The sequence below is a fragment of the Dama dama genome, chromosome 12, assembly GCF_033118175.1.
Source record: "Dama dama isolate Ldn47 chromosome 12, ASM3311817v1, whole genome shotgun sequence".
NCBI classification, from domain to species: Eukaryota; Metazoa; Chordata; class Mammalia; order Artiodactyla; family Cervidae; genus Dama; species Dama dama.
In genome coordinates this window covers 65,374,423-65,392,017 of record NC_083692.1, presented here as the reverse complement: position 1 = coordinate 65,392,017, position 17,595 = coordinate 65,374,423, and the positions used below count along the sequence as shown (strand labels likewise).

General features: G+C 45.4%; 1 protein-coding gene across 3 annotated transcripts in view; it reads right to left on the bottom strand.

Annotated features, from left to right (window-relative positions):
* Positions 1-355: 355 nt before the first annotated feature.
* Positions 356-17,595, bottom strand: part of INO80 (INO80 complex ATPase subunit) — a 120,064-nt gene continuing 102,824 nt past the window's right edge. For 2 of the 3 annotated variants that reach the window (XM_061157540.1, XM_061157539.1), the window contains 7 exons: positions 9,253-9,411; positions 8,515-8,617; positions 7,621-7,709; positions 5,945-6,100; positions 5,487-5,646; positions 4,571-4,786; positions 356-1,947 (listed from right to left, as the gene is read on the bottom strand). In XM_061157540.1, coding sequence (XP_061013523.1) covers positions 1,730-1,947; positions 4,571-4,786; positions 5,487-5,646; positions 5,945-6,100; positions 7,621-7,709; positions 8,515-8,617; positions 9,253-9,411 — 1,101 coding nt within the window. In that variant the 3' untranslated portion in view covers positions 356-1,729. The remainder of the gene's footprint in view (positions 1,948-4,570; positions 4,787-5,486; positions 5,647-5,944; positions 6,101-7,620; positions 7,710-8,514; positions 8,618-9,252; positions 9,412-17,595) is intronic. The other variant, XM_061157541.1, reaches the window with a different exon arrangement.

Sequence of the window (17,595 nt, the reverse complement as noted above, 5' to 3'; positions counted from 1 at the left end):
TTTTTGAAGAAAGAATCTGTCAGTTTTTAGATTGCCACTGTGTAAATGCCTAATGGTGCACCAGGTCAAGCCGCCTACATTGAAGTCCTGGAGGCGAGGCCTAGAGTCATAAGGAGCCCACACCCCGAGGGCCCTGGCCTATCAGGCACTTGGTCAAGCCATCTCTGATGGCTTGGAGGCACATTCCTGTGCCCATCAATGCCTACAGGGCACTCCTCGTCCCACTGACCACCTCTCTGATGACAAGAACGATCATGATGTCAGGGTTCTGCTTTCTCTTCATCCTGCCACTCTCCCCCAGGAGCCCTACGACTGCCCCAAGGAGAGGCAGTTGCAAAGACCACAGACGCCTCAATTTACATAAAATTATCTCACTCCATTTTATTTAAGATTTTTCTCCAGTTAGTAAAAGAAAGATGTGTCTCTCTTTATACATATGTACAGGTTCAGTTATAAAAATAGACAGCACATTCAAAGAGAAAAAAGGCTTGGCATTTTTCTGATTCCCTCTAAATAGCATCTGTACACAGGAGTCTGGGTTTGGGCAGGGGAATCTTAATGATTTAAATTAAATGATTCCCCTACCACCACCCCTACTCAAAAAAAAAAAAAAGTTTTAAAAATCAATCTATCTAAACTCAATTCCGCGATTTTCAGGTGTGCAAATTAGAGGCGGACCTGCCCAGAAGCACCTGCTCCACCAGGGACATCAGGCTGGGGGCAGGCAGAAACACCTCCCATGTCACCACCACCCGTCTGCCGCTCCTGAAGGGAAGCGAGCTTGGGCTGGCAGGGCCGGGCTGGGAGGTGGGTGCTGAGCCTGCCCTTGCTCCATCCTCTCCATCTCACTCTACCGTCCCTTCCTTTCTCAGTGCAATATAGACAGTGCATACAGCCAAGCAGGGGGCTGAAGGGCAAGGGCGGGGAGACTGTGCATTCAGGAGGGGCAAGGGGAGCCTGCAAGAGGGGCAGTGAGGCTGTCCTGCTGATTGAGGTGGCTCCTGGTCTCTTACTGGCTTCTGGGAGTCCCGGGGTGGGTTCTGCGGCTACTGTTGCTGGTGGGACCTGAAGGTTCTCTGACGTGAACCATGCAGGGCAGGGGAGGAAATGCTGGGAAACAACTGCTTCCAGGCCTGCTGCCTCTAGCCTTGTATTATCCTCACAGTCACCACCCTGTCCTGCATTTGCCGCTCTCCTCAGCCGTAACACTCTGGCGAATGGGTTTGGAGACTTGGGTTGCTCAACGACTGAGAACGCCATCTACATGATTTCCTCCCTTCTGAGCCCCCAGGAAATCACAGCCCTAAGAGAAGTCTCCACCGTGGAAGGCTCTTCACAGCACTTGTAGAGCCTTTGCAAGGGACATGGCCAGAGCCAAAGAGTGGAATGGGGATGGAGACTATGTGCCTGAGCATCGAGACGGGGTCTCTGTCAGCCCTTCCCCAATGTGAGGTTTAAGACTTGCCTATAAGGTCCTTTGAGAGGCTGTGGGTCTGATCCCTGTCCTTGGGCCTTTTTCCTACAGGCAACCCCAGAACATTCCTCTCGAGACATGGATGATCCAAGTGTTCACACCAGCCACCTGCCTGTCTTTCCCTTGTTGCAACTGGTCCTTGCTGCCCCGTGGCTTGGGATGGAAGATGCTGCACTGAGCAAGCTATCCAAAGACCACCTGCAGGCCAGGACGTGAGCCCCCGGTGTGGTTGAAGGAAGCTGGAGGGCCAGGTGGTTACCGTCCTCCTGAGGGGTTGGTGCCTTTGCCCTGTTTCCGGATCAGGGAGTCTGAGGCTAGGCTGCTGGTCAAGTGGAGGCTCTTGGGAGTCCCAGGAACATTATTTCCTTTGCCCAAAGGGGAGCTCAAGGGAGAAGAGGCGCTTGAAGGTCCAAAGTCAGCAAGGCCAGCAGGCCGAACGAGGGACGTCTGCAGAGGACTGCTGGCAGAGATTCCTGCGGGGAGAGAAAGAGAGGCAAGAAGCATGTAAGCACCCGTCCCACCTGAGCTGCCTCAGCGCCTGACCCTGGTTCCTGGAGCCATGTCTGGAGGTGAGGTTGTGGGGAACCCCTTACCACTTGTTCTTCCTGTCAACTGTTTTTCCTGTAAGAGAAAACCAATACCTGTCCAGCCATCTCCACATTACTGCATCTACAGGGAGCAGATGTCACCTAGGCACTCAAGAACAGAGCACACGTTACCCGTTGGGAAGCCAAGGCTACAGAACAGCTGTGACTTACAGGCACTGATGTATTTTCTTATACATTCCTGCTTCCTTCCTGGGACAGCACTTGTGAGCTGCTTCCTTCTTAATTTCAGAAGATGTCCTCTATTCCCCAGTCCATATGACCAGAGGGCACAAGGATGCCCACTCTATCCTATGTCTACACACGCAGTTCTTGCGTTGCACACAGCTTCCCTGCTCTCTAAGCACTACTGCTTTTAAGGAAGGAGCTGGTTCAAATCTCCTGTACAGCAACTCTTTCTAACACTCCTAAAAAGGAATTCTAAGTGCTCGGTAGGCAGACTCATGACTACTCTCACCCACAGTGGAGCTGCAGGCAATGTCCAAATCCCTTGCTTTTCATGCCCAGTCACCAAACACAGTCAGTGTTTCTTGTGACACTCTGCCCCCTGTTGCCTCTAGAAGAAAGTCTGATGAGTGTCATGTTTTGCCCCATGTGGGGGTGAAACCCTGCCACGACAGCCTTAACTGCTGCCAGGACTGCTGTTTTCTAAGGATGTGATGAGCTGGCAAAAAGTTAAGAAACACAGGGCTAGGCTATTATACTTCACAGTTGTTGAGCAAAGGAGAAAGAGGAGGAAAACGAACACTTACTGAGAACTTTCTATTCAATAATGCTCTTAACTTGCTGCAACACCCTAAATTTTAAGCCTGTGTTCTGAATGGAGAGCAGTGCCTGAATGGCAACTGCTGCCCTTTCTCACCACTCTGAGAGCCCATGGTCACACGTCTGATAAGCTTCTGCCCATCAGGTCTTTCCAATCTTGACTCCCACAGGTCCTTTTCAGCATAGTCTGACTGACCTGCTCAGTGACCTCCAATATGCCTGGGTCATTAAACCCTCCGTCACAAGTATAAATCCTTCGTCAACCTTGTCTTTCTTTCTGAGTCTGGAAACTTAGTCATCAAGTCCACAGTTCTTCCTCCTTCTGATCTACAACCACAATTAAGACCTTTCCTCTTCTCTCACTCAACGCTAACATACTGCTTTGTATTGCTGCTAAACACATTCCATGCATGACCTCCTTGTCTCATTCTCATTATATATTCAGCTACGGGGTCCATGTGTTACACTCGCAGGCACATATGTGCTGGGTTGTGTGTGTGTGGCACAGTGCGTCCTGTGGGCTCTTAGTGGGATCTGCACCCAGGCCCTCAGCAGTGAGAGGTGTGTGTGTGTGTGTGTGTGTGTCATAGTGCAGCCTGTGGGCTCTTAGTGGGATCTGCACCCAGGCCCTCAGCAGTGAGAGGTGTGTGTGTGTGTGTGTGATAGTGCAGCCTGTGGGCTCTTAGTGGGATCTGCACCCAGGCCCTCAGCAGTGAGAGCAGTGTGTGTGTGTGTGTGTGTGTGTGTGTGTGTCACAGTGCAGCGTGTGTGTGTGTGTGTCACAGTGCAGCGTGTGTGTGTGTGTGTGTCACAGTGCAGCCTGTGGGCTCTTAGTGGGATCTGCACCCAGGCCCTCAGCAGTGAGAGCAGAGAGTGTATGTGTGTGTCTGTGTGTGTGTCTGTGTGTGTGTGGCACAGTGCAGTGAGAGCAGAGTGTGTGTGGGGGGGGGGGGGCGGGGGGGGGCACAGTGCAGCCTGTGGGCTCTTAGTGGGATCTGCACCCAGGCCCTCAGCAGTGAGAGCAGAGTCGTAACCACTGGACCGCTAGGCAAGTCCCTACAGCAGGTGTTTAATCCTAAGGTGGTGGCTCACAAAGCTGAAAGTGAAAGTTGCTCAAGTTGTGTCTGACTCTTTGCGACCCTGTGGACTATACAGTCCATGAAATTCTCCAGGCCAGAATACTGGAATGGGAAGCCTTACCCTTCTCCAGGGGATCTTCCCAACCCATGTCTCCCACATTGCAGGGGGATTCTTTACCAGCTGAGCCAAAAGGGAAGCCCAAGAATACTGGAGGGGGTAGCCTATCCCTTCTCCAGCAGATATTCCCAACCCAAGAATCGAACCGGGGTCTCCTGCATTGCAGGCGGATTCTTTACCAACTGAGCTACTGGGTAACTGTTAACTATGCTAGTCTGGACTACAGAAATATTAATTATTAAAATGTGAGTCTAGGGGAAAAAAATCAGTTCTCAAAGCAGGAGAAATGTTTAAAGCAACATGGTCAAGAAATTCACCTTTTGTTTTCACAGTTACTTCTACTCTGAAGGCAGCACTGAACCAGGTCACAAGGGCATGGGGAGTGTCAGGACCACTTGATGCTGAGGCAGACTCCAACATGGGCTCTGGGAAGGGGCTCTGGGCCCAGGGGTGTCCTGCGTGCTCTACCTGGCAGCCCTCCAGACTAGCCCCAGCCAGAATGGCACCTGTAGTCCCTGGGCCCCCGCACCTTTAGACACGTTGTACCCGTATGCAGCATAGGCAGCGGCAGAGGCTGCGGCAGCCCCTGCTTTGGCTCCTGCCATGGCGGCAGCACTGCCTGCAGTGGACTTCCGGCTTCGGCCCTTCCCGGCTCCTTTGGCTGTGCTTCCCGAACCTTTAGGGCGGCCTCGGCTTCGGGCTGAATGACCACGTCCTGCGGCTGGCATTTCCTGAATGGAAATCCCTGTGGGAACAAATTGGCCAAGAGGGGAAAAAAAGTCAACTTCTTATGTGTGAGGAGAATCTTCTCCTGGACACAGAAGATGGCTTTGGGGGTGTTTTGTTTCAGGACTACTAGGGAGGTCTATGTCCCAATTTAATGGCTGAGCCAGAGTCACACAGCATTAGTAAGAACTGTGAGTAGCTACAATGGCCTGAAACCTCAAGTTGCTTTTCATTCTCTAAGAGTGGAGCCATTGCTCCTGATTTTTTCTTTAAACTAGTTCATTACTAAATGAACTCCAGGGATGTGCTACTTGTAATTCACCTGCACATTCCAACATTCTCCTGCCTTGGGGAATCGACTTTTACTCCCAAGTTGCAAACCTAGAGGGACTCAAGAAATAGCAGCAACACTGGGCCCCATAGAACAAGTGAGGAAAGGCCAGGAAAAGCTAACTATAACTAAAAACTAGCAAAAATAAGGGTGAAATATGAAGGACAGGAATGGCGAGAAAACAAAAAGTTCGAAATCTTTATGAAGTTCTTATTTTGCTTTCCCTAAGCCTTCTCATTCTCCCTTTCACTTGAATAGGCTAGTAAAACAATGAGACTACAAATGCTTTCTGCTCTACTCCACTCTTTTTTAAAGAAGGTAGAAAATGCTATTATCTGAGAAGGAACCAGGACCTCACCCAAGTGGTAGGGACAGCTGCATCACTCACCGTTCACAGTGTCTGAGACAGAGCCCGTGATGGAAGCAGGAGAGTTGGTGGCTCGGGACTGAGGGGCTGAGGAGGCGGGGTCATCCACAATGACCAGCATGTCACTGCTGCTCTCGTCGGGGGGGATGGAGCCGGTGTGCAGCTCGCTGCTGATGGAGATCTAGAGGCGGAAGGGTCACGGACCACTCCTCTCAGTGCCTTCAGCCCTCGTGCTAAGTGAGGACGTGCTTCCCAGGCCTCCCCGCCCTTCTCTCTCCTCCCTGGCATCACTCCTGAGATTCAGACCCCCTCCTGTGGCTCTGGAGAAGGCAATTTGCCTTCATTTGTTTTTCTCCTGATGGATTCCTTGTGAAGCCCCCTTAACAAGGCAGGCAAATCCCCCAAAAAGCAAAAGCTACCCAGTAAAGACACAGCCCCCACTGCTGCAATGAAGGGATCACTAATAAAAGGAGCCTCACCTCACTGAAAGGGCTGGGCATGGCTGAGTCCACGCTGATGAAGGAGTCGTCCCCATCCGCAGAAAGGTTGGAGTTATCAGCAGAGGGAACAAATGGGATCACCAGGTTCATACCCTCCTTTCTCCTTTTGCCATCCAATTCATCTTCTTTTTTCTTCTGGGAACACACAAACCAAGAAATACAGAAACAAACATGAGGCTAGGCACTGAGAGAAAAGTGGGGTTGGAGAAGAAAGTGATGACAGATATTTGACTCTTTGTAAATGTCGAAGTTTCACTTTATTCAATTAGCATATTATTAAAAAAGAAAAAAAAAAAAATCCCAAGGAAGGAGGAAAGGAATCACTCAGCACAAGTTTATGCATATTCTACCACAATAATACAGAGTTGAAAGTCTAGTCACACTGAATGGAGCTGTGCCAAACAGAATCTGAACAGGGCAAGGTCGGTCAGCTTCCAGCGAAGCCTCGCAGCACTTATCAGGCTGAACCAGTGCAGCCCCACAAGCGGGAGGGCCCCTGCTCTTAGTTTATTTTTGCACATCTGTTTTTACTCTGCCTTCTTTTTAAATATGCATAAGGGGAATGAAGGTTCTTCTCATACACAAGGAATATTGAAGTGGCTTTTCATTATCTTCTCAATTTACATGAAAATGCTTAAGCAATGAGTGACCGAGCTACACCAAACAGTGCTAGAGCCAAGTTCAGTAGGGCTTTGTCACAGGTTAGAGATGTGGAATCAGTGTGCTTAGGAAATCCCGGGAATCACATTCATACAATGCTAACAGCATTTGTATCTAGACCTATATTAGGGTTAACATGGTATGTCTTTGGGGCTTCCCTGGTGGATCAGACGGTAAAGAATCTGCCTGCAATGTAAGAGACCTGGGTTCAATCCTTGCTTTGGGAAGATCCCTTGAAGAAGGGAATGGCAACCCACTCCAGTATTCTTGCCTGGGAAATCCCATGGACAGAGGAGCCTGCTGGGCTACGGTCCATGGGTTCGCAGAGTCGGACATGACTTAGGGAACATGTTGTTAAAAACAACAACGAAGACTAGGTTGTGATAAGGATTACTGGCACATGTGCAGAAACAGCAAGACAAGAAGAAATGGAGGAGAACTACATCCCATGTTGCAGCTAGCCTGGTGGGCTCAAGCAGGAAATGTCAGAAGGGATACCAAAAAAAAAAAAAAAGCCCCACAAAGCAAAAACAGCTCAGCCCAAATCCTTGGCACGAATTGGAGAAAGAGATGAATAGATTGACAGTGATTTAATTTCCCAGTAGTAGATGATACTAGAGGAATTATGGCAGAAGGACTGGATCTAATGACCTCTTAGGCCCTTTTTAAGATTCTGCAGAATCTAATAATCTAACATTCATCTTACTCACATTTAGACTTCAGCTTTTTTAACAGTCCCAACAAAAGGTTTCTACAATTATATGTGATCACAGATCCATATAATATAATTATGTCTGTGTAGGGAGTACAACCATACCGAGGCTGCATTTCTCCTGCTTGATCGTCAGTCAGGACAGAACTGTTACATTAACACACGTAGGTGGAGCTGGATATCAACCAGCAACCAAGATGACAAGCATGTACTCTACAGTCTTTTCTGGAGGGGCCACTCAGCAGCCCCATCAGCCCCAGTCCACCACCCCAACTTGACATACCTTTTCTGCGTACTTTTCCCGCTTGCGCTTGCGTTCTTTAACTCGGTTGGTTTCCTCCTGCTGCCGTTTCTCTTCTTGCCGGAGTCTCACTATCAAGAAAATTTTAAGACCTAATGAAGCACCTGTGGCAATCCTGATCCTTATTTTCTGAAACTAAGATGGCCTTATTCTTTGATATTTATGATTCAAGGTATGACTTCTATCCAGGCAGATAACTGGTGGTTTCCTAACTCGGAGAATGAACGGAGTTCCTTGGATTCTAAACAGTTTTGGGTTCAAACCATGATTTAGTCTCATTGTCGTGGGCCTTTCCACGCCTTTCCTTTTTCCTTTTCAGCCTTCTAATATCTGTGCATTGCACAGATCCGAGTATGGTTGCAGAGTCCTAAAAGGTTTTCAGAAGGTGGCGGCAAACATGAGCACCGTAAGAAAGGTGCTTCATCACATTTTCTGATGTGATGTTGTCCATGCCTGCAGAAGTTCACAAGGTTAAGTCTGAAACCCACTTTTTGGCTTCTCAAAAGCCAGAAATACTGGGAGAAGGGTCTGAATATTTCATATGGCAAAGTGCTTTTCCAACTTTTCCATAATTTCACAAAAATATTTCTCTGGACAAAAGAGAGTAAATTCATTACTGCTGAGGAAATCTAGGAGACAGCCTTCCTGCACACATTTACTTGAAGTTACATTACTCTAAAAATACACCTATTTCCTTATACTCCACAACATATCCTTGTATGAGCTTTAAAACAAAGTATTATCCAAAAAAGTGTTTCTCCCCAAACACAGTCTGGCTTTGCCTTCCCTTGGGACATAGTCAAGGGCTCTTTCGTTTTCAGATATGTGGAGCCAGAGATAAGGAAAGCGCATTAATAAGAGGTCTAGAGTACGTACATTTCTTTTCCAACTCTTCATCGTCTAGAAGAAGACTAACCACCTCTTTGGGTTTCAAGGTATCTGGTTTGAAGTTCCCACCAGAAATCACCATCCGTTGAATCTAATCCAAAGCAAAAAAAAAAAAAAAATCACCGATAGGCATCTGTTCCCTTATGGAAAATATCCAGAAAGAAAGAAACATGTTTCTCAATCTGTACTTCTGGTGAGGCCTGTGGATTTCCTTTTTTTTTCATTCTCGTGACTGGCTCATCCAGGTCATTTTGTGCCAACAGAAAGGACAATGAGAACTTCTTTGCTTGAAACTGTTGATAACTATAAGATCCAATAATACTGAATCAAGAAGGAAAAGAACCAAATATGATAATTTCTTTAGAAACTAGCAAACTAAGCATACAGCTCAGAGGCCGATCACACCGAGAATACTAGGGCAGGAGCAAAGGCCATTTCTTCTTCCAATGAATGTGAAACTATGTCAAACATGAAGGCCATAACTGGGGTCTTCTTCAAATGAACGACAGGTGAATACAGGGTGTAGATACCATTCCAGAAGAAAAGGAGTGAGGAATGGCCAGGCCAGTACATGCTGCTTTTGTACAGGACTCCATTATAGCCTCTAGACACAAGAAATGTCAGGGCTTTCATGACCAACGAAAGCTGAGAGTCTTAGTCTTGGTCAGTCACTGCGGCTGAACTGTTTTCTCTACCAGCACAGTACTTCCTTTGCCTTCTGCTTACCTCACTCTTCTCCTTGGCTCGCTGCAGAATGCGTTCTTCAATGGTGCCCTTACAGATGAGTCGGTAGACAGTAACCTGCTTTGTCTGCCCCAAGCGGTGGGCCCTGTCCATGGCCTGCTGGTCCACAGTGGGGTTCCAATCGCTATCATAAAAAATCACCTGTGTAGGCAGGACAAGAATACAGCAAAGACTGAGGCACTCTCAGGGCAACACCAGGAATTCTGACAGCAACCTAGCCATTCATCTATTTCAGCAGTTTGATACCAGATTTTTTTCTATGACATAAAGATGAACAGATATCTACTCATAAAACCAAGCCATTTCTTCACCTGCTCTGGGCAAAAGACTCTGAGTTTTTTTCAGGGTTTTCATTTAAAAAAGAAGGAGTGGCAACAATATTAACACTTAACATCCAGGGCTTACTATTTGCCACTCATTGTACTAGATGTTTTATGAGTATTAACTCACTTAAATTCCACTACCACGATGATTTAGTCACTGTTAAAAACCCCTATTTTATATAAATAGATGAGGAAACTGAGACTCAGGGAACTTAGAGACTTAATCCAAGGTCACACAGACTAAATAAGCAGTGGGCCTGGGATGTGAAATTCTTTTTAACCCTAAGTCTACCTTGGTAAGAGACAGGCATGGCTTTCCTGGCATTCTCAGGTTCCCACTAACAGGGTGATTTCCTGTCTTGAATTTCAGGCAAGAAATGTTAAAGGGTTCTCTGGAAGCTACTTCTAGTTTGCTAAACAACAAACACAAAGAACAAAATGTACTCCCTACTCCCCTGACCCACAGGTGATCCTAAAACCAACAGAATCTGGATCTTCAGTCCTGAGGCTACTATCAATACAGTGGATCTCTTAAAAGAAAGCCAGTTCAAAGTGACCCTCATCTCTCATGCGTCCTCCTCTACGTTCAACCAAGTCACCAAATCTAGCCAGTACTTCTTCAGAAACAAACCCATTCTTTCTATATCCCCACTGTCCTTCTCCTGGGCCAGGCCCTCATCACCTACATCCAGCTCACTGATGCTTCAAGATGCTTCCGGTATCACCGGAGGCCACTCCATCCCTCTGTCAATTATGCTGTAACACACCAAGTCCAAACTCCCCTCAATAATCAGGACCTGCTATATACTAAGGCAACTTCACTTTTATCCTTTCCTAATATAAACACACCCCTTCCCTTTTGTCAGGTAGTTCTCTTTGGTATCCCTCTTGTATTAGTTTGACTGTACCATTTCTTGCTCAAGCTGATTTTCTGACTTAGACCTCCTTGATTTCTCTTGCCTGTAACAATGTTTCCCTTTCCTATTCCTTATGAATTCCTATTAGAAATTACAATGGTTGAAACCTGTTAAGCACTTAAAACAGATGTGCATACATATCTTACTAAATTTTCATAAAAATCTGATATATTTCCTTCATCTCATAAATTAGGAAGACTGGCCTGAGCTCACAGTCTTAATAGTCTGCTTTTACAACCTGCACTATTAGCAAAATGTTACATAGCCTATCCTGGTTCAAGCTCCCACGTAGTCACTATTTTCTAAAGATATCCAATTATTTCATATGTATTATATATTTTACAAATTTTCCTGCCTGGTGTTATTTGAGGACAGACATCATCCACCAGAACAAAGTAGAATTCTACAAATACTAGTCAATTGATACTAGAATCTCTAAGATGTGATCAAAACTAGAAAAAGCGCTAAAATGTAAGGAAAAGAGTAATTCATCTCTCTTGACACTGTTCCTTTAGATGCTTTTCCCATTGCTTAACACTATTCCTAAGTAATTTATTTTCTCATTTAATGGAAGCAATTCCTCTGCCATTTTCTGCAGAACTCACTTGATGTGAAGATGGATAAAAGGCATCAGCATTTTTAATGTTCTTGCCTCTAATAATAAGAACCCCCACTGACTCTTTCTTATGGCGCTCCTTTTGTCTTGCTCTCATATGAGGTATAATCCCTCAACTTTTAGTGTAAGTTAGAATCCTTGAGGAAAAAGAAATGACAAACTGCCTGCCAAAGAAAGAAAATCATTATGAAAGCTTATTGTTAAGCCAGTGTCCACAGATCTAGGATTTGGAAGTATACAACTTTGTCACTTGTTAGAGGAATACAGAAAACCTGACCATAGGACATTTTGGAACTTCAACGGGATAGGCAAAATTCTAGAAAATTCAGTTTAAATTTTCAGGGATAACAAAGGAAGAGAGGACAGAGTTAATGAAAGTGAGACCTCCAAGGAACTGGGGTGGCGGCAACTGTTTGCCCAACATACCTAACATGACTGCATATGTGGAAAATGAGAGTTGATGTCACACCCAAAAGACAGTACCTTCAGTAGTCCAAGCCTAAGGCAATGAATAGTTCAGCATGAACTCATAATGGGCAACCCTATATTATGAATCATTTCATAAGTGTTTCCTCCATATTTACATTTTTCCTAGAAATCTCAGTGGCAACCAAATCTGACTCAACTTGGGTTCTTTTGAGGTCATCAACAGTTAAGAAGACTGGAGCCTAAGGAGATAGGTTTGCAATTTAACTTCCAAGTCCCCTCTTTCCCCAATTTAGTGGCTCTTATCATTCAAATGGATTAAAAGAGGTAAAGAACTGGTGAGGAAGAGAGAGTAAAATAAGATTCTGCTTAGCCCTATCTAATAAGTTGTTGATATTTAAAAAAAACATTCTACTTAGAAAAAGACACAGAGAAAAATAATATGAAACATGTATAAGCTAGCAAGTTAAGACAAGAATAAGAGAGATATAAATACCAGATGAGATGTATGGTTATTATCTACCTCGACAATAAAAAATGAACACTGAATCCACCATGACATGAACTCAGGGGAGACAATGTCCACTGGAGTAGGACAGTTATGACACCCGTCTTTATGGAGCTCAGTGACATTCTAGAGAAAAACAAGCAACAATTAAGAATACAACAACTGACTTAACTAGGAAAGATCAGAGCCAGTCAATCCACAATGCGTGGCCCAGCAATGAGTAAGGGGAAATATATTAATTGTCAGCACTTTTAAGAAGTTGTAAACAGCAAGCTGGGAGGGCACTGGGAAGGGGAAGCAAAGGAGGAAGGTGAGAGCTGAAATGGGTGGGATGATCTTGGCTCTTTAAGTCAAAGAGAGTTTCAGGGGATGAGGGAGTGAAAATGGGAAAACTGAGAGGAACAACTGGAAACAGCTGGACCAACACTTGGAGGGATGGGTGGAGAATGCGTTAGAAGTTCAGTTCCTTGGGAGGGCTGAAAGCTGTCCCATGGTATCTCATGGGACATAAGACTTCTCATACTGCTTGCTACTATGGGACAAAAGCTCCTCAATCTCTTTCTACACAAACATTTAAAACAGCATGACACAAAAACAAAACCAACAGTGCAGTTTATAACAATCCCTTACTAAACAATGTCAAATGCAAAGAGATTCCTACTTCAGGAAGAATACACAAAGAGCAAGGCAGACAGTAAGGGGCAGCTGCCATTAATTTCATGGTAAAATCATGTTTTTATTAACAGAGTGAGTCAGAGTCTCACTGTTTACAAATACATGTTTATATATGCATTCTCAATCATAAAACATTAAGTTTTTCCTGACATTTTAGGGTGACTAACCTCTTCCTTGTCCATAAATGGTTCTGGGGATCTTCCGAAGCTAAATAATCTCAGGGCAAAGGAAAAATGCCAGGCAAGCAGTTAAACTTATTGTTTCTCTAATAATACACACAGTGAGTATAGCTTGACTCCACACAAACCATTACCTAGCAACTCATTTCAACCATGTGGTTCCATTTTTTTTTTCCCCTGAGTATTCTAAGAGGTTCTAATTTGTGAGTCCCTTAGCCTTCCCCTCAAAATTAAATGTAAACTATTTCAGAACTGGAGACTCAGAATATTCAGAGCCTCTATGTCCCAGGATATAAAGAGAATTCCTATTTCTACTCCTCTAGTTGTGGGGTTAGGGTTAGGTTTGGTTCTTCCTGACTGGCAGGAGTAGCTCACTCGTGTAAGACAAGCTGTGAAAACTAGAAGCATGGGACTTCCCTAGTGGCTAAGTGGATGGGAATCTGCCTGCCAATGCAGGGGATACAGGTTCGATCCCTGGTCCGGGAAGATTTCACATGCCATGGAGCAACTAAACCTGTGCACCATAGTTACTGAGGCTACGTGCTCAAGAGCCCACAAGCCCCAGCTACTGAATCTCTGCCTAGAGTCCGTGGTCCACAACAAGAGAAGCCTGGGCAAAAAACCCACAACACCAGAAGCCTGATGCAGCTCTGCCCCCTCAAACCTGCTTATTTTTTGGTTATTCCAATGAATGACTAGGTAAACCATTCCTTAAGAAACCACAGATCAAACCTGAGATAGGCAGGCTGAGAAGGGAAAGACAGTTTAATCAAATGAACCAATGCTGGGTCTCCCAGGTGACCTCATCCAGCCTCATGGCCTTAAACATTACCTATGACCTGGTGACTTCAAAATATATCTTGAGCCTCAATCTTTTTCCTAAAACACACTCTACTGCCTGCGTGACACTGCTACTTAATGTCTGCTAAGAATCTTGGCCTTAACACACCCCAAACAAACTCCTGAGTTTCTTTCTCAAACCCATTCCTTCGTGCACTTTCCCTTAACCAGTAGCTGGTACCTCCATCACCCTAGTTCCTCACACTGAACACCGTGCACTTCTCCTTGACCCACATGATCCACATCCGATCTAGCAGCAAACCCCATTGGCTGTGCCTTCAAAATATTGATACACACAGATTCCAAATATCTCTCATCACCTCTACTACTTCAATCCTTGCCCAAGTCACCACTGCCTTATATCTAATTCCTAATTGAACTTCCTGCTCTTCCCCACTCCACAACCCCTGAAGCCAGAAGGACACATTTCTGTTCAAACCCTTCCAGTAGCCTCTCACCTCAAAATCCTAACCATGGCCCATGAAGTCCCACACAATCTGCTTCTGTCACTCAGCTGACACCACTCTGCCCACCTTCATTCTGTTCCCCCTACACAGGGCTTCGCTTCATTTCGATTATGCCAAGTGTGTTCTCACCTCAGGGCTTTGCACTTGTCTCCTTTCCCTGGAATGCTCTTGTTTTAGGCCACATACATAATTGGCTTGCTTTTCTCACCTTCTTCAGATCTTGGCTCAAAAGTCACCTTATCAGAGCTTTATCAGTTCATATAAAACAGCAACCCCTGATCATGAATGGGGTTTTGAAAAACAATCAGAAGTTCACCAGGCGGAAGAAGAGGTATGCCAAGGAGAAAGACCTATGATGAGGGAGCTGTTTACGTAGGCAGTGCTAGTGGTAAAGAGCCCAGCTGCCAGTGAAGGAGACTCAGGTTGATCCCTGGGTCGGGAAGATCCCCTGGAGAAGGGCATGGTAACCCATCCTAGTACTCTTGCCTGGAGAATCCCATGGAGAGAGGAGTCTGGCGGGCTATAGTCCACGGGGTCGCACAGAGTCGGACATAACTGAAGTGATTTAGCACGCACATGATACAGTATGGGAGGTTCAGGAATCAAATCAATCATTGTTTCTGGAATATAAATTATGGAAGAAGCAGTGGTCTGGCAATTAGGCTGGAAAGGGAGATAAAGGCCACTAAGTGAAGGGCCTTGTATGTGTAAAAGAGCTTACACTTTATCTTGTAGATGACAGAGGCTCCCTGAGACTCCCTGAAGAGTTTTAAGCAAGAGATTAGCATGGTTGATAAAGACTTTATCTTGTAGATGACAGAGACTCCCTGAGACTCCCTGAAGAGTTTTAAGCAAGAGATTAGCATGGTTGATAAAGAAGGGTATAAACAAATTGAGGAGGTATGGGGCTGGGGGCTGAGACTGGAGTCCAAAAGATCAGCTAGGAGAAAGTGATCAATCTTGTACTCACATTAAGAGTAAGATTATTTGGGCCCACTGATGTCAACTCCTAGGCCACGGTCGGAGGATCCCCTTTAACCTGGGAGAGAACTTAACACTTTGCTGAACTGAATCTGTGTCTGGATCAGTTCCTATGAGCTCAATCCTCTATTTCAAATATGCATTGGCTATGGCCAGTTGGAGCAAAGCATGGGACATGGAGGGGAGGGGGTGGGAGAACATGGGGACTAGATAAATGTAATAACTGGGACCCACCCACACACTAAACAGTGTCTCAACACCCATCCAAGAACCAAGTTACTCGTCCTCCAAGTTACAAATCCTCCAATCTGCACCTGGCCTGCCCCATTAGGCACCTCTTGGTATGAGGGAAGAGCCTAGTGTGGCAAGAGAGACCTACTTGGCATTCTCACCCAAGTACCCATGACTCTCTGAGGATAACTGCAGTTTGGATATGGAGACCAAGGCTTCCCTAGGGCAGGAAGGGGGAAGCGGGAGACCCAGAGACAAACTCAGGCTCAGTTTTTGGGTGGCTGTGCAATGACAGAGCACTCTTCCAGGAGAGGCTTATCTACCAACCCTGGAGGGGACAAAGGTGCCGGAGAAGCAGCTCCTGCCCCTGGGAAGCCCCTAAGAGTTTCTACCCTCTTTTAGCCACGCCTCCAGGACACAGCAATGCTGAACCAGTGCAGGGTTCTGGAGTACTGCCTCCCCATTCATCTCTCTTCCTCCTCTGAGGCTCCCAGGCCCCAGCTCTGGCCCTTCAATCCGCATCATGTGTGATTTTTTTTTTTTTAACCCACCCTGGGAATCCAAAGCCTTCCCTGGACTCCCATCCCCAATTTTCCCATAGTAGCAGAGTTGAGCATAGAGCCAGGCAGACAAGGCCTAAGGGAAAGGAAGGTTATTTGCGGCCCAGTATAAATAACAAAGTCCTGGACCTGGCTCTCTCATTAGGAGCTACTCGGGCCACAGGATCCCTGAGGGCTATTAATGTGCAGGCACTGGGCACACATGCTTTCTAGGCAACATTTCACAACTCTAGGAGAAGGAAGGATTATTATTATTCATTCTATTGAGGAGGAAACTATGGCTTAGAGCAGTCAAGCAACTGCTTCACGTTCACAAGGTGAATAGTAGAGCTGGGATTCAAACCCACGTCTCACTTCTCTAATTTGAAGGAATCCAAAAGCTATGGAACCTGCCCTCTACCACCCACAAATTTACAACCAAAGTAATTAATCAGAAAAAAGAAAAAAACTAGAGCAGAGAACCAAGGGGCAAAGGGAAAGGCAAATTCTGCTAACATGGCACCAACTGAGCTACCTCATCAGAGGACTCCCCAGAACAACACTACCACCGCTGACTGCCTTCTCTCAAGATGACTGAGGCTGATGATGTACAGGTAAGTTACAGAATCTACCCAGTTATGCCTCCAGTAGATCTGAGGCCCTGGAACCCAGCCCCGACAAAGTTAACTGGCTGAAGTTTAGATGCTGAGGAAAGTACAGCTGAGTCCTGTGGCTGATACTCTACTTGGTGATGTTATGGATTCTGTTTTTCATTCTTGAAGGCAAGCAATTCTACAGTGCAGCAGTTAACAAGGAGAAAGAATGGACAGTCTAGATGTGGAACCTGGGAAACAGGGGGTCTAGCTCAGATCTACTGCTGTGAACTTATCCAAGCTTCTTCACCTTTGGACTTCATTTCTCCATGACCCTCCAGAGTTTGAATCTTCCTCCTATTTGTGGGGATTCTGATGCTCTGGATTTCACAGAGGTACCACAAATACCACATTAAATGGTATTTGTAGAGTCATGCCACCTACAAAACAATTTCCCATTTATGCATTTTTATGTCTCAAGGTTACCGAAATTGTTTTTAAGTATGTTTGTATCTTGGGAATAGTTCTGAGATACAAAAGGAATGCTCTTTTCTTCTCCCATACTTCAGATACTTCAGACGTGGAAGTATCCCTCTAAGAAGAGTGGGTATAAAGGGATAGATAATTTGATGAGATGTCTTTTTATTTTTTAAATCACCAACTTCATTGCTCTCCAACCACGTTTAGAAGTCTAGAATATAAAAATACGAGTTTTTCCTATGATGGAATAATACATAAGAGTCATAAAACAACCCTTTCTGATTTGCTCAGTTATAGCTCCTAAAACAAACAAATCTTATTGGTTGAGTTCCCTAACACAGTCCAAGTGTTTAGAATAGTATCAGATACACAATATACTTTTACTAAATCTGTGTTGAATGAATGTGTAAGAAACTTTGAATAAGAGAATAGTCTAAAAAGGAAAAAGTCTAAAAAGGAAAGCGAACATGTTCCAGGCCAAATGCAACTACTGCCTTTTAACACAAGAGGCAAAGAAATAAAAAGTCTGTGATACATAATAAAGGACAGT